This window comes from Zootoca vivipara, chromosome 5 (genome assembly GCF_963506605.1).
Source record: "Zootoca vivipara chromosome 5, rZooViv1.1, whole genome shotgun sequence".
Lineage (NCBI taxonomy): Eukaryota > Metazoa > Chordata > Lepidosauria > Squamata > Lacertidae > Zootoca > Zootoca vivipara.
The window spans coordinates 91,547,824-91,562,704 of NC_083280.1; the positions used below are offsets into that span (position 1 = coordinate 91,547,824).

A 14,881-nucleotide genomic window follows, 5' to 3' on the forward strand; every position below is an offset into this window, starting at 1 on the left:
GAGTAGAATGTGTCCTTTTATTTAAAATGCATCTCTGGGTTATTAGTGGGACATGGGAATTCATTCATCCCCCCCCCTTGCTGGCACCGGGGGGGGGGCGGGGAGAGAAAACACAAACTTTGGTTCACACATATCACTAAGTCACATTGTGGCTCAGTTCTGGCTAGCACTCCAGAAGTGCGAAGCGGCCTTGATTTCCCTTCTGAGTATTCTTGCTATTATTATTTATTAAATTTGTATTTCACCCGTCATCTGAAGATGACAGGGCAGCTCACAACATAAAAATGGGAACCTCCGGACTTGCTCATTCTCATGCAAACCAGACCATACCTTGTTTCTATATTTACACTTGTTACTCTTTATGTTTTGTGCGCAATATTCCTATATCTATAGATCTGCAATGGTAGATTTATAGTACAATAGTAGATTTATTGTACAATAGTACAAATTCTAAGCATTTGTATGTAAACTGTGTAATAAAGTACTTAAACAATGTATATGCAAGTAGCTTGGCGCTTACATGAAAAACAAACCTGCAAGAGAACATTGTAGAGGATATACGAAAAAGGTTCTGGGGGAAAATATTTTTAATTCGGTATAAGGCCAGAACAATGGAACTTTGCAGTAAAAATAAATTACAGATGGCATTTATATACCCATTCAACTCTTTCTCATCACCTCCAGTCAATCTTCCAGTTGTTGGAAAGGATGTGGAAATAGAGGAATGTATTTTTATTTGTGGTGGGAGTGCCTTCTGGCATGGATGTTATGATCCAATATTTTTTTATTGAAATAAGGTATATTCTTAGATAGCCTGTTTAAGCTACACCTCAGCTGGTGCTATTATCAATATTTTATGGTAGAAATGGGATCACGAAGAGTCGGACACAACTAAACGACTAAACAACAGCAACAACAACATGGTAGAAATGAGGAAATTAAAAAACCCCTATTATTATGGAATATGTGAAAATGGTGCAGTTTTTTGTGTGGAATTCTATTGATATTTTTATGCTTCCCTTTCCTCTTTCCTCCCTTCTTTTTAGCTAATTTCTTATGTTTGTATTACTTCTGTGAAGTGCAAGACACACCAGTCATCTATATCAGTGGTTCTCAACCCCCAGGCCACGGACCGGTACCAGGCCGCCCAAGGAACATTAAATACAATTAACTTAAAATTATTAAATCAAAACAATTTAAATAAAATATAAACAATCAACGTCCCCCACTCAGCGGGCCGTGAAACAATCCACACACCCCACTCAGCGGGCCACAGTAAAATTATCAAGGTGTTCAAGATGGCGCTGGCTTGTGTCGGACTGTTGATGAAAGAAAGGCATTCCAGATCAAGAGAGATTTATGGGGAGGTTGGACTGGATAAAAAAACCCACACAGGAAAAATGGATATGTGTTAAATCTTGTTTGATGCCTATCTCAGAAGCTGCAACAAAAGACAAAGAGAGATGAAAACATCTAGAGGGACTGTTGGAAAAAATCGGGACTATTGTGGATTACAGCAAGATTTTGATATCAGGATTAGGATGGCAGTGCGAACAATTATCTAGAATCCCAGACATTGAAGCATGGGAAGCCTAAATTTTTTTTATGATTTGGCATAATATTTGGCTTAATTGATATGTATGTGTATAATTGGATATAATTGAAATAATTGAATTGTGTTTTAATTGGAAAATTTAATTAAAAGTATTTTTTAAAAAAATAATAATTATCAAACGCTGACTGGTCCGCGGCGATAAAAAGGTTGGGGAGCACTGATCTATATTATTTATGTCTGCTGTCCATCAAAATGTGTTTCACATTTATCACTTACTTTGTTTTATTGTTTTTAAACTAGGTGGAAAAATTAATGAAGATTATTTAAAATATTTTTTAAAAGATAAACTATATGACATTTTAAATAAAATTAAAAGTTCACAAAAGTACTAACTCATCAGGGCGATGATACAAAATTACCATTTTCAAAGCAATTTCGGAAATATTATTTTTCTAGTTAAGAAACTTCATTGAGTTATTTAGGCTAAAGGCTAGGAGAAATATTCAAACACAGCATATTTTAATGCCCTGTTTAAATATTTTTAATGGTGCTACAGCGACACCCAGTGGAAAGAAAAAAGCACAAACATACCCATTCACTCATTAATTAGGACAGCATGCTACAACCATCTCAAACTCTTAGTCACTCGAATGCCAAAAGATATATTTAACAAATTCCTGACATGGCCTAAGGAGTGTTTTCACTGCTACTAGGAAAACACCCACACAAGCAGCAGAACAGCAAATTACCTGAGTGGGCAATGATCTGCCAATCTGGGTGACTAATCTGCATGTTGCTGCTAGGAGTGGCAAAGGTTGAAATGTTTGTGGCATTAATGGATAGGAACAGGAGACTTGCGGACTTGGCTATGCTGTACTCATTGTGTTTCTTCTGAAGTGTTTACTTGGCCAAAACATTCTATAGCATATTAATCACCACTATCGGGAATTTATGTCCCACCCTCCAAAGATATCTTCTGATGCCTTACAGTAACAACAACTGTGTTGGAGATACTTTGCACGGTAAGGACTCTCTGGGCCCCAGATGGCAGGGGAACCCCGAGATGGACCTCTGATGAAGAACTTAATGTATGGACAGGAACATGCGGAGGCATGCAATGGTTCAGTTACATTTGCCCAAAGCCACATCGAAAACAGTAGCTGTACAGCAAAGTAGCATCAGCCGAGAATCTAAACTTGATTTGTGGCATGCTTGCCAAAACTTTGACCACCATATACTAGCCTTGCTTCTGAGCTGCCCTATGTACTCCAGATGACAAGTGGGGACATCATACGACTTAATTATTCCACATATATATATGTCTAGAGCAGGGGTCAGCAAACTTTTTCAGCAGGGGGCCGGTCCACTGTCCCTCAAACCTTTTTGGGGGGGGGGACTATATTTTGAAGGGGGGGATGAACAAATTCCTATGCCCCACAAATAACCCAGAGATGCATTTTAAATAAAAGGACACATTCTACTCATGTAAAAACACACTGATTCTCGGATCTTCTGCAGGCCGGATTTAGAAGGCGATTGTGCTGGATCTGGCCCCCGGGCCTTAGTTTGCCTACCCATGGTCTAGAGCAGGCATCCTCAAACTTCAGCCCTCCAGATGTTTTGGACTACAATTCCCATATTCCCCAACCACTGGTCCTCTTAGCTAGGGATCATGGGAGTTGTAGGCCAAAACATCTGGAGGGCCGCAGTTTGGGGATGCCTGGTCTAGAGGGAAGGGTTCAATGCTTGCCACCCTTCTTCCTAACGTGCTATTTCTCAATGTGTTGGTTTTTTTCACATGGGAGAGTATTCAAATACGTAATCTATCCACCTTCAAAGTGAAATGCCCTTTCCCATGTCCCTTGGGAGGCACAAACTGTGGCATGTTTCAAAGTGCCGTATAGAAAACTTTTGTTTATTTGGTCTTTCCACGATCGTTGAAATATTTTTTTCATATTACACTGCCCAGAGTTGTGATTATGTCTCTCTTAGATTTTTATGATTGATTTTACAATCGCACTATTCTTATAAACTACTTAGAGATGTTTATGTTAAATGATATATGAACTGCAAAAATAAATCAGTGCGTGGGTGGCAAAGTCCAGAAACAGTTTTGCCATGCCACTCACTGTGTAGGTTAGACTAGCAGACATTTGTACTAACCAATAATAATTTAAAATCCCCATGCCAGGGACATACAGTGGGAGAGAATTGCAACAGAAGTCTATGAGTTGCAGATTTCCCCGCTATGAGAGGGGATGAGAAGATTTACTTGTTTCAATTCCTTTATCATTTCTCTACTTGGGTCTGTGCGGTGTTGAATTCATGCTGAGTTCTGGTTTAACTAGACGAACTTCTAAAATTAATTCCAGAATTTGAGCATACAGTACATAGCTTGCAACAATTTTCAGTCCATTTCATCTTCCCCTTGACCTATGTTAATTACACTGGCATCTGCATACTGAAAACACTGCAAAACAATAAGTAGCTGATTTTGCAGTGAACACCTGGAGGTGTGTGTGTGTGTGTGTGTGTGTGTGTGTCAAAAATCTTATCATAAACTAGAAATCAAGGTAAAAATTGCCAAAATTGCTCCTTGCAAAAAAGGGGTGGGTGGGAGCAGGGCCATCTTAAGCCTATCCAGCACCCTGGTTCAGAGATCCGCCCGCCCGCCCCCTTTCCCAGCCAGAAAGCCAGAGCCACACGCTGCCACGCGCTTTGTTTGAGCAACTGCGCCTCACACACCTCCGAGGCACTGCTCACCCCCAACACCGCCACACCGTGCCTTCTGCTTCTCGCCCGGTGTGAGCAGGACCGGCAACGGCAGACTTGTGCTCTGCCGGGCAGTGCCAGGCACGGTGGGCCGCCAGAGGAGGCAACCTGAGGGGTGGGGACGCTGCCAGCTATGGTCCGCCTCCGCCTGCTCGACCAAAGCGGCTGCACGGCGCTGCTGTCCAGGGAGCCCTGGCTGCCGTGCCAATGGGAGGCTCGCGGACAGCTTCCCCACAACGGCGTCCTCAGCCCGAGAAGAGGCAGGCGAGGGCGGCACTGCCGGCAGGGCTTGAGGGCAGCTCCTCCAGCAGGGAGGAGGCTCCAGGCATGGGGCGGCATGGCGGAGGCGCCCTCCAAAGCGCCTTCCAGAACTTGGCGCTGTGGCGCCTTGCACCAGTAGCCTCTATGGCTAAGGCGCCCCTGGGTGGGAGGGAAGGGGAAAATACTGTACTCAACACTAATGCCTCATTACAAAGGGGCAATTTCTGCTTCAGACTGACAAGAGGAAGAATTTCTAAGATGGGTTGGGGTTGGCTAACAGGGGTCAGCAAACTTTTTCAGCAGGGGGCCGGTCCACTGTCCCTCAGACCTTGTGTGGGGCCAGACTATATTTGGGGGGGGGGTGAACGAATTCTTATACCCCACAAATAACCCAGAGATGCATTTTAAATAAAAGCACACATCCTACCTAGGTAAAAACACACTGATTCCTGCACCATCCACAGGCCGGATTTAAAAGGCGATTCGGCTGGATCCTGCCCCCGATCCCTACCCATGGCTTAACTGGAGTGGGTAACCTTTTTTTGCTTCCACAGGTCAGATCGACCTCATGGGGCAAAGATACAATCTGGGAATTTGGCGATTAGAAGTCTTGACTTCAAAGCAGGCAGCAAGGCACTGCTAAAGGAAGTCATTTCAGAAGCTGTTTCAATGCAAACTGCTTTAAACTTTCCTTTTTGCACCACATTGCCATTTTGGTCAAAGCTCAGGTGCGTGAGAGAATTCCCTGCAGTGAGCTCTCTTGCACACGCAGATCAAGCAGGATTGCAGGGTTTACCTCCCTGTCTGGCATTTATTTTTTGCAGTATGCCCCACTCTGCTCCTTTCAGCCTTCCAACTGGAGGCTGAAAGGGGGTACGTGAAGCTCCTTCAAAGAACAGCAGCTTCCATTTAATGGAAAGGAGAAATCAAGAGTGGAGGAAAAGATAATAAAAGCTAGGCATGTGCTTTATTCAGAAACAGAGCAAAGCACTGGCTCTTAAAGATGCAACAACTGAAGGAACACAGCAGAAAGGCGAGAGCCACTTCCCTTAGGTGTGAGCTGTTAGGGCTGTAGGTGGGCTTGACCACCAAAATCTCCTAGCTGTAGAAGACTTCAGACTTACTTTGCTCTGTGCAGGCATGGAACCCATATGTAGATTAGTTAAAGACCCACAAAGAAGAACTATTAAAATTATACAGGAGGTCTTTTGCACCTGCCACATCAATGAACTTTCCACAACAACAATAAACTTTACAGTTAGTCAAGCTAGAAGTTCTTAATGGGATGTTTTTAGGCATATGAGTATCTATTATTCAACAATTCCATTCATGATTTAGAGAATGGGAGGGGGCAGAACAAGAGACCAAACAATCCCTCGGGCATTATATTGGAGCGCAATGGGAATGCGAGAGAAACTGCGCAAAGCTAATGTTTTTTTTAAAAAAATGTACAGGAAATAAAAACATAATGATTGGAAAGAGGAATGCAATGTAGAGAAAAATCAAAATCTACTCAAATGGTAGAGAAGTAGAACCTGAAACATGATAGAATATCCATTAGTAGTTATTTTCTTCGTCCGTAACCCAAAAAAAGCCAAGGAATAAAATGTTAAATCATTTTAGGATGTTGTATGATTACAGGAGGCAGGGGAATTCAACAAAGCAGAAGTTCCTGCCTGGACCTCATGAATCACCATATTAAAAAGGTCTCCACGGTTCTAATAACACCTCCTCAATGGCTTTGACCACGGAAGCATGAATCCCCAAAGGCCTTTCTTCCCCCACACTTATGGAATGCTTCCTGGGGAAGAAGTCAAAAGAAGCAACTTACTATTACTTAAATATGACAAAAGCAGACACCTGACAGGAAGGCTAAGACCTGTGATATACGATACAACTGCACCGAACTAAAACGCTAACCTGTTGGACATGCCCAACATAGTAGGTTTTCTTTGGCAATCACTCATAGCTGAGTAAGATTGTGAACACAGTCTTAACAGTGAGTCTGTGACTGTGGAGGCCAATTCTGGATCCACATGTCCTTCCACAGTGGGGACAGAGGTTCCCAGGTGGTAGCTGATCACAGTGTGGCTTTGCTAAGCGTGCTTTCCTCTTAGCACTTTTCTCCTTTTTGTCCTGAGTTCGAGCACCTTCAAAGTTCATACCTTTGGTAAAGGCTGTTCTCCAGTTGGAGCACTTGCAGGCCAGTGTTTCCCAGTTGTCGGTGTTCTTATTACTTTTTTGAGATTTGCCTTGAGACAGTCTTTGAACCTCTTTTATTGACCACCAGCATTACACTTTCCATTTTTAGGTTCAGAATAGAATAGTTTCTTGGGCAGATGATAATAAGTCATCCACATGACATGACCAGTCCAACAAAGTTGATGTTCCGTGTTTCTCCGAAAATAAGACACCGTCTTATATTTATTTTTCCTCAAAAAAACACATTATGGCTTATTTTCAGGGGATGTCTTATTTTTTCCCCTCCTCCTGCCGCAGCCAGCATTGCTGCTGCGCCTATCACTCTGTCTTATTTTCGGGGTATGGCTTATATTCCTTGAATGCTTAAAAATCCTGCTATGGCTTATTTTATGACTACGTCTTAAAATAGGAGAAACAGGGTTGAAGAATTATCACTTCGACACTGGGGATCTTTGCTTCTTCCAGTACACTGGCATTAATTTGCCTGTCTTCCCAAGCGATATGTAAAAAATTTCGGAGACCCCGTTGATGGAATCTTTTGAGGAGTTGGAGATGGCGTTTATAAATGGTCCGTGTTTCACAAGCATACAGTAAGGTTGGTAGTACAATAGCTTTGCAAGCAAGTATTTTGGTTTCCCTGCGAATATCCTGGTCCTCAAACACTTTGTGCTTCAATCGGGAGAAAGCTGCACTCGCAGAGCTCAGGTGATGCTGAATTTCAGGTGATGCTGAATTTCGGCATCAATGTTGGCTCTTGTGGAAAGATTAACTGCCCAGCGGCAGTGGAGGAAGTGATCAACACTTTACTTTCCAATGTTACACTACTGAGTTGGATTTGTGGTGCTGCAGAGCGGTTGTTTTGTGCTTGTTGGTGCAGCACTTTGGTTTCTGGGGTGTTGAGTGACAGGTCAAGATTTTCATAAGCTTTTGTGAATATATTTAGGTTGGTTTGGAGGTCATCCTCCAAGTGTGCACACACTACACTGTCATCAGCATACTGAAGCTTTATGATGGAAGTTATGGTAACCTTACTCTTTGTTTTCAGTCTACTCAGATTAAAGAGCTTTCCATCTTTCAATACACAATTTCTACCCCGGTGGGGAGTTTCCCTTTGACAATGTGTAGGACAATGAAAATAGTAAATAGAGTTGGGGCGATAACGCAACCCTGTTTAACACCTGATCCCACTGTGAATGGCATCCTTTTTTAATTATATCATCCCTCCAAATAACAATTTTGATTTTTCTGCCTCAGGCGTCAAAATGATTTGAACCGTGTCCTGGAGAGAAGTTGGAAGTATGGATGCAGACTGAGGTCACATCCACACCATAGATCTAAAGCACATTGCTTCCCCCAAAGAATCCTAGGAACTGTAGCTTGTTAAGGGTGCTGGGAGGTGCAACGCTGTAAAGAGTAAGCTACAGTTTCCAAGATGCTTTGGGAGAAGCCATCCGCTTTAAATGTATGGTTGTAGATGTGACCAGAAGTGCCCTAAATGTGATTCATCATATTTAACGTAACTGTCACATTTTAACAAAATAATAATAATCTGACAATACAGCAAATTATATATATTGCAATGTCTAAATGAAGCTACCCTGCTGAGGATGGCGAAGTAACAAATAGGCTACCTTTATTGCTAGCAGAAAAGGCCATCTGAGAGTTTTCTTATTCATCAAATACAGGGATAATATTCTCCAAAATTGACTTCTAGGAGCCAGTTTCAGAGTGGCGCTGTAGAAGTATTAATTATTATTATAATATATGTATTTAGGCATCTTACAGGGGGAAAAATAGGGACCCAGGTGGCGCTGTGGGTTAAACCACAGAGCCTAGAACCTGCCGATCAGAAGGTTGGCAGTTCGAATCCCTGCAACGGGGTGAGCTCCCGTTAGAATCATAGAATCGTAGAGTTGGAAGAGACCACAAGGGCCATCCAGTCCAACCCCCTGCCGAGCAGGAAACACCATCAAAGCATTCTTGACATATGCCTGTCAAGCCTCTGCTTAAAGACCTCCAAAGAAGGAGACTCCACCGTTGCTCGGTCCCAGCTCCTGCCCACCTAGCAGTTCGAAAGCACATCAAAGTGCAAGTAGATAAATAGGGACCACTCCGGCGGGAAGGTAAACGGCGTTTCCGTGCGCTGCTCTGGTTCGCCAGAAGCAGCTTTGTCATGCTGGCCACATGGCCCGGAAGCTGTCTGCGGACAAACGCTGGCTCCCTCGGCCAATAACACGAGATGAGCGCTGCAACACCAGAGTCGGACACGACTGGACCTAATGGTCAGGGGCCCCTTTACCTTTTTACAGATAAAAATAAGGACCAAGCTTAATGCCAATCAGACATAATGCTGAAGGCGTAAAAAGGGATGGAGTCCACATGAAAGCAAGGGGCTGGGGGAATTCTGCATGTCATTTCCAGTCTCATAACCCTAGTTTTACATCTTTGCCAGCCCTTGGTGATTGCCAATTTGCATCTTCAGCCCCAAAGCCCAGGCAGCAACCTCAACCTAAAATTCTGCAAAATCACCACTAGCCAGAGCAGGCAGTGCCAGGCTAGACAGTCCCATTGACCCAGCCCTGCATAAGGCAACCTCACGTTGCAATCCAGCTGACCACCACAGACTGCTATGTGTGCATTTCTGCAACTTACCTAAATGAACGAAACCATTCCTCTCTTTCACACACACACAAAAAAACCCTGACAGAAAATTCTTGACCATCTGTTTGGTTTTTATTATTATTATTATTATTTCTCCAGGCTGAGAAAGCAATCATGGCCAATCCTCCAGCGAACTATGGAAGTCAGGTTTCATTTCTCACTTTTCGGCAGCAATAAACTCTACAGTACAAAGTAGGCCAAGGATCCTAAAATCTGGATACTCCCCTGCTCCTACGGGGCCCTGATGCTCGGCTGCTGCCAGACAGACTATATTTTCCAGTCCAAAAACATTATGGGTGGGATCCAAGGCCATCCATGGTGTTGCACACACGCACCAGGGCTTGACTGATCCCCCCCCTTTTGTAGCAAGTTCTCTCCACACACACACCCTGCTGCTTCTGAAGACTGTGGGATTCTCCAGAGTGGGAATAAATGTGGCACAAGGAGCTGCGGCCAGGAAGCCAAACCAACAAACTGCCACCACCACAAGCAGATGTGCACAGGAGTCTGTTTGGGTCTTGCACAATTCATTTTATGACCGTTTAAGGAAAGCCACAAAACGAGGCTTGACATTTTAAAGGCTTGCCTTGGGGCCTTCCGTTTACAACGGGCCAACCTCGTTACCTTACTGTTTTTCAAAGGTGATAAGGAATGATTTGGCTAAGACTGGGGGAAATGGAAGCTTGTGAATTTCATTATGGGTCCCCTTTCCACTCGCGATTCACTGTCGTTTGCCATGACAATAAATGTTGCTTGTGACACCTGTACACAGGTGACCTACAGGAGTATCCTTTCACCTGCTGAAACCCCATGTGACTTGGGCAGGAAGTCAGCTGACCTTAAGCATAGTCTCCAACTGTGCCAAGAATGCAAGGACCGTCACGAAAACCCTTAAACTGTCGCGCAGAATCCCAAATTCCCATCTTCGTGAAAGACACGCTAACTGGAAATGGCTTCCTGTTGGGGGAAGTGGGGCGAAGCGAGAGTTGGGGCTGAGGCTGAATGTCACTTTGCTGTCAAATGTGCAGATAAAAGTGTGTGTGTGAGAGAGAGAACTCAACTAAGCCATATTAATGCTACACCAGAGTTTAGATCCAGCCATTATAGCTGGGAACCAATACATTGACTTTGAAGTCCTACATTTTCTGACTGCCGACAGGTGATTTTTAGAATTGTTGTTGTTGTTTAAACCACGTTGTGAGCCACCTTGTGCTATAGGAGAGCAGGGGATGAAATGTTTTAAATTCAAAAAGCAAATGTAGGTGGGGTCAGCCCAATAAACCTTCACAGAATCGCCCTCTGTATAAAGTCCCTGCCCCCCTCACAAAAATCTGGCCCATCACTTACCTAGTTTGCTGGGACCTTGCTCTCTTTGGTGAATTGAACTCACCAGAGACAACAGGGTCGCTTTTTCTTGGGGTACGTTCCATGAAATTTCCAAAGTATTTGCTTTTCCATATTGAAGAACTGCCACCTGAGTTGTAGTTTCACCTGGGGGAGGGGGTGGGGACAACATAAAAAATTATTGAAGGAAAAGGCATCGAGAAATTAAAAGTGGTGGAACATATGCAGTCTGATTTTTAATGGTTTGCACCCAGAAGACATTTAAATAGTTCGGGTAGCTAGAAATGCAAGGACACTTGGATCTATGCTATATTCATTTATACTGTAATACTTGATATCTGCCACCTAGTTCCCAGATTAACTTAGATCTGCCATTCAGAAGAAAGTTCTTTTGGTAACCAGTTGGCTCTCTACAGCTTATATTGGCTGAAGTTGTCAATGCATCTATCCTGCCAGAAAAATAATTATGGTACCTGAGTGACAGGCCCAGTCTACACATGAAATGAGGCAGTACAGTTCTAAGGTGACAGAATGAATGCAAGGATGCAAGTGGGGAAGTTATTTTTGAATGTTCGCCTGCATGGAACGAACCAGCACAGGAGAGAACAGAGGGACCTATAAGCTTTGTCTTTGCCAAACTATTTTCATTTTCGCAGATGGTTTGTGCTTGTTTTTCTATGGGGGAGAACAAATGGCACTCCTGTCTTCAGCCTGCCGTGCTATAGACCACTCTCATGACGCTACATGTTGCAGCAGATTAAGCCCTGTTTGAGAATTTCCTAATTTACACTCCTCTGCTTTGAAGTCATTGTGTTCATTTTTACTAAAACATGTTAGTTTTCCCCATATGTCAGATATTGGTTTGCATTTTTTTATTATCAAAGCAGAATGGTTGTAGCTCATGCAAATAGACCAAATTCAAAGAACTGATGTTGAAAAATTCTATTTGCACAGATATTACACAGGCACGTTATTAAAACCTAAGTTGCCGATTAATTTATATTTCTGATATGTGTGGGATGTGTGGGATATTACATTTCTCTTTGCTTTAGAAGACCTTGGATTTTAAAAAAGCTCATGGTTTGAAAACAGCTCATGAATTCTAAGTCGCTTAGCGGGGAAGCAAGAACTTGTTGGTCTGCCACTAAGTGCCTGCTGTCCTCTTTAACAAGGTCAGAAAAAAATAGCAGAAAGCTGTATATTCTTTGTGCAAGAAGAGATGCTGTGTCTGGATTTGGGTGTCTGAGCTAGGCCAACATCTGCCTTGAGTCAATCTACCATTGCATGTGCCAGACAAACAGAAAATCTGGTGCAGCTTGCTGTGGTGATTGCCATAATCTGAGGCATTTATGCCAAGTCAAACTGTTCTGATTATTTATTTTACAAGGGTGGAATCCAACTGGTGCTTTTGCACTCATGGAATAACTTTTCATCCAGCTGAACTTTTCATCCCCCCCCCCTCTCATTGCACCCAGGCGCGGTGCTAGGGCTTTTTGCGCCCTAAGCAAAACACTTTCTGGCACCCCCTGGGCGCATGCATCATGATGCATGCACGCACGCACACCGCTGATGCCCCTGCATTCCCTCCATTGGCGGGAGGAGCGCGGGCCAAGGGGGGAGCTCAGCGCCCTCCCGCCTGTGGAGGGGACCCTTTGAGCTCCTCAGCAGCAGCGGCAGCAGCGCCCATAGCTGAAGGCTTCAGCTGCGGGCGCTGCCGCCGCTTGCTCACTGCAGCTGCTGGGGAGCTCACAGCGTCCCCTCCACAGGCGGGAGGGCGCTAAGCTCTCCTTTTGGCTCGCACTCCTCCCGCCTGTGGAGGGGACGCTGGGGGCTCCTTGGCGAGCGGGCAGGCGGCAGCAGCGCCCATAGCTGAAGGCTTCGGCTGCGGGCGCTTGCTGCCACTACCGCTGCTGCTTGCTCGCTGTGGCCGCTGCCGCTGGGGAGCTCTTGGCGTCCCCTCTATAGGCGGGAGGAGCGCGAGCGAGCGCCTTGGGAGGACGGCGGTGGCGCAGGGGGTTTTGCAGGGCAGGCTTGGCAGCGCCCCCTCCATTTTCGCGCTCTAGGCAATGGCCTAGTTTGCCTAAATGGACGCACCGGGCCTGATTGCACCTGTCCAAATGTCCCTGATACAATGAAACCTCGGTTGTCAAACGTAATCTGTTCTGGAAGACCGTTCGACTTCCAAAACATTCGACAACCAAGGCAAAATGGGAGGTCGGCAAAATCCATTGAAAAAAATGGAGAAACGTGCCTCGGAAGCCATTGGACTTCCGAGGCACATTCGGAAATGGAAGCATTCACTTCCGGGTTGTTGGCATTTGAAAGCATAAAACGTTCAAATTCCGAAGTGTTCGACAACTGAGGTTCCACTGTAATCGCCGTAAAAGGCCTGGGGAAACTTTTTGAGCAGTGTAGAAGATGGCACTGGGGTGGAGGTTGAAGGGGGAGAACTTTGTTAACAGGTAATCATTTGTAAGCTTCTTTACATAATATTTCATGCTTCAGCTAATATTATTTGAATTCCAATTAATATTAAATTACTTGCATGCTTGGTGTAAAAATAACCAAGAATATCACAGGAAGTTTAAATGTGTTCCTTTTTTTAAACTGTATTTTAACATTAGTGACCAACCTCAAGAATTCATCTGTGACTTCGATAACTGTTTTCTGTAACAATATGAATATTTAAAAAAAATCCATCTGTAGCAATATACATAAAGAGCTAATGTTTCCCGGGCAAGTGTCAAGCCTACAGCGGGAAGGTAAACGGCGTTTCCATGTGCTGCTCTGGTTTGCCAGAAGCGGCTTTGTCATGCTGGCCACATGACCTGGAAGCTATACGCCGGCTCCCTCGGCCAATAATGCGAGATGAGCGCACAACCCCAGAGTCGGTCACAACTGGACCTGATGGTCAGGGGTCCCTTTACCTTTAAGTTTAATTTAAATTATGTTAAAAATTCATTTACACTTTGCCTTCAACCTTTTATAGGGTTGTGTTGTTTCCTTGAGGCAAAGCATGCAACCTCAGCTCCCAGATTCCTCCAGATCAGGAGTGGGAAAATTCTGGCACTTTTGACTACATTTGGTGCAGAAGTTTGATTGTTTGCTTTTTAAACACACATCCCTGCTTATGTCTACGACAAATCTAGATTCTTTGCAGAAAGAGTTTCTGGCGCACCACTTCAGTCGTCCCCTTGTGGATAGAATGAACATGGACCCCAAACTTCTAAAACGATTGAGTAAATATATGGTACTCACCAACATTGCTGTGCTCAATGAACGCTTTCACAAATTGCTTCATTTCCTCAAATTGTGATCTGCTAACCTTTGAGCTCCCATCCAGAAGAAATATGACATCCATTGGTTTGCTGCAGGTTTCTAAAGATTATTTTTTTAAAAAAAGCTTGTAATTCTTTTTAAAAAATTATACAAAGCAACTGTTGATAGAAATCAACTGCATGATTTCAAAGAGAGAACACAATAGGTTAAAAACATTACGGAGGGAATATTGAGGGAATACATTCCCTGTCAACTCGTATAGTACAGAATCCCTTGCATGCCTCTCACAGAAACACTCTGAACTGCAGAATAGTTCCTGCAGCCACACCATGCTCAGATTTTGGGCCCTGCTGTCACCTCATGTCAATAAAAACACAACCCATTTCCCATGTAGGAAAACTGCAGGGAGAATATAGAACCAAACAGTGAAAATGTTCATGAATGTCGTCTTGGCAGTCAAGATAACCCTGGGACAAATTGTCATTTGGTGCAAGAATAAGCTCACCTGTTTTGAATCTTTGAGGCTTTAGTTTTGGTTCAGCTGGTCAGGAGAGGGGAGGGTTCTCACACTGGCTCCCTGGCAACTTCCACCTTTATCTAAGTCAGGCATAGGCAACCTCGGCCCTCCAGATGTTTTGGTACTACAACTCCCATGATCCCTAGCTAACAGGACCAGTGGTCAGGGATGATGGGAATTGTAGTCCCAAAACACCTGGAAGTAGACTGGGAAGGGGCCTCTAAGCCAGGGGTGAGTTAATTGGGCTATTGATGCCAGCTTACATAGCTTCCTATGCATATAAGTACAGT

At 44.1% G+C, this 14,881-nt stretch overlaps 1 protein-coding gene across 2 annotated transcripts in view; it reads right to left on the reverse strand.

Moving 5' to 3' along the window:
- The window catches only part of VWF (von Willebrand factor), a 158,821-nt gene that overhangs the window by 66,306 nt on the left and 77,634 nt on the right, over positions 1 to 14,881 (reverse strand). For both annotated transcript variants that reach the window (XM_035138705.2, XM_035138706.2), the window contains 2 exons: positions 14,054 to 14,173; positions 10,799 to 10,942 (listed from right to left, as the gene is read on the reverse strand). In XM_035138705.2, coding sequence (XP_034994596.2) covers positions 10,799 to 10,942; positions 14,054 to 14,173 — 264 coding nt within the window. The remainder of the gene's footprint in view (positions 1 to 10,798; positions 10,943 to 14,053; positions 14,174 to 14,881) is intronic.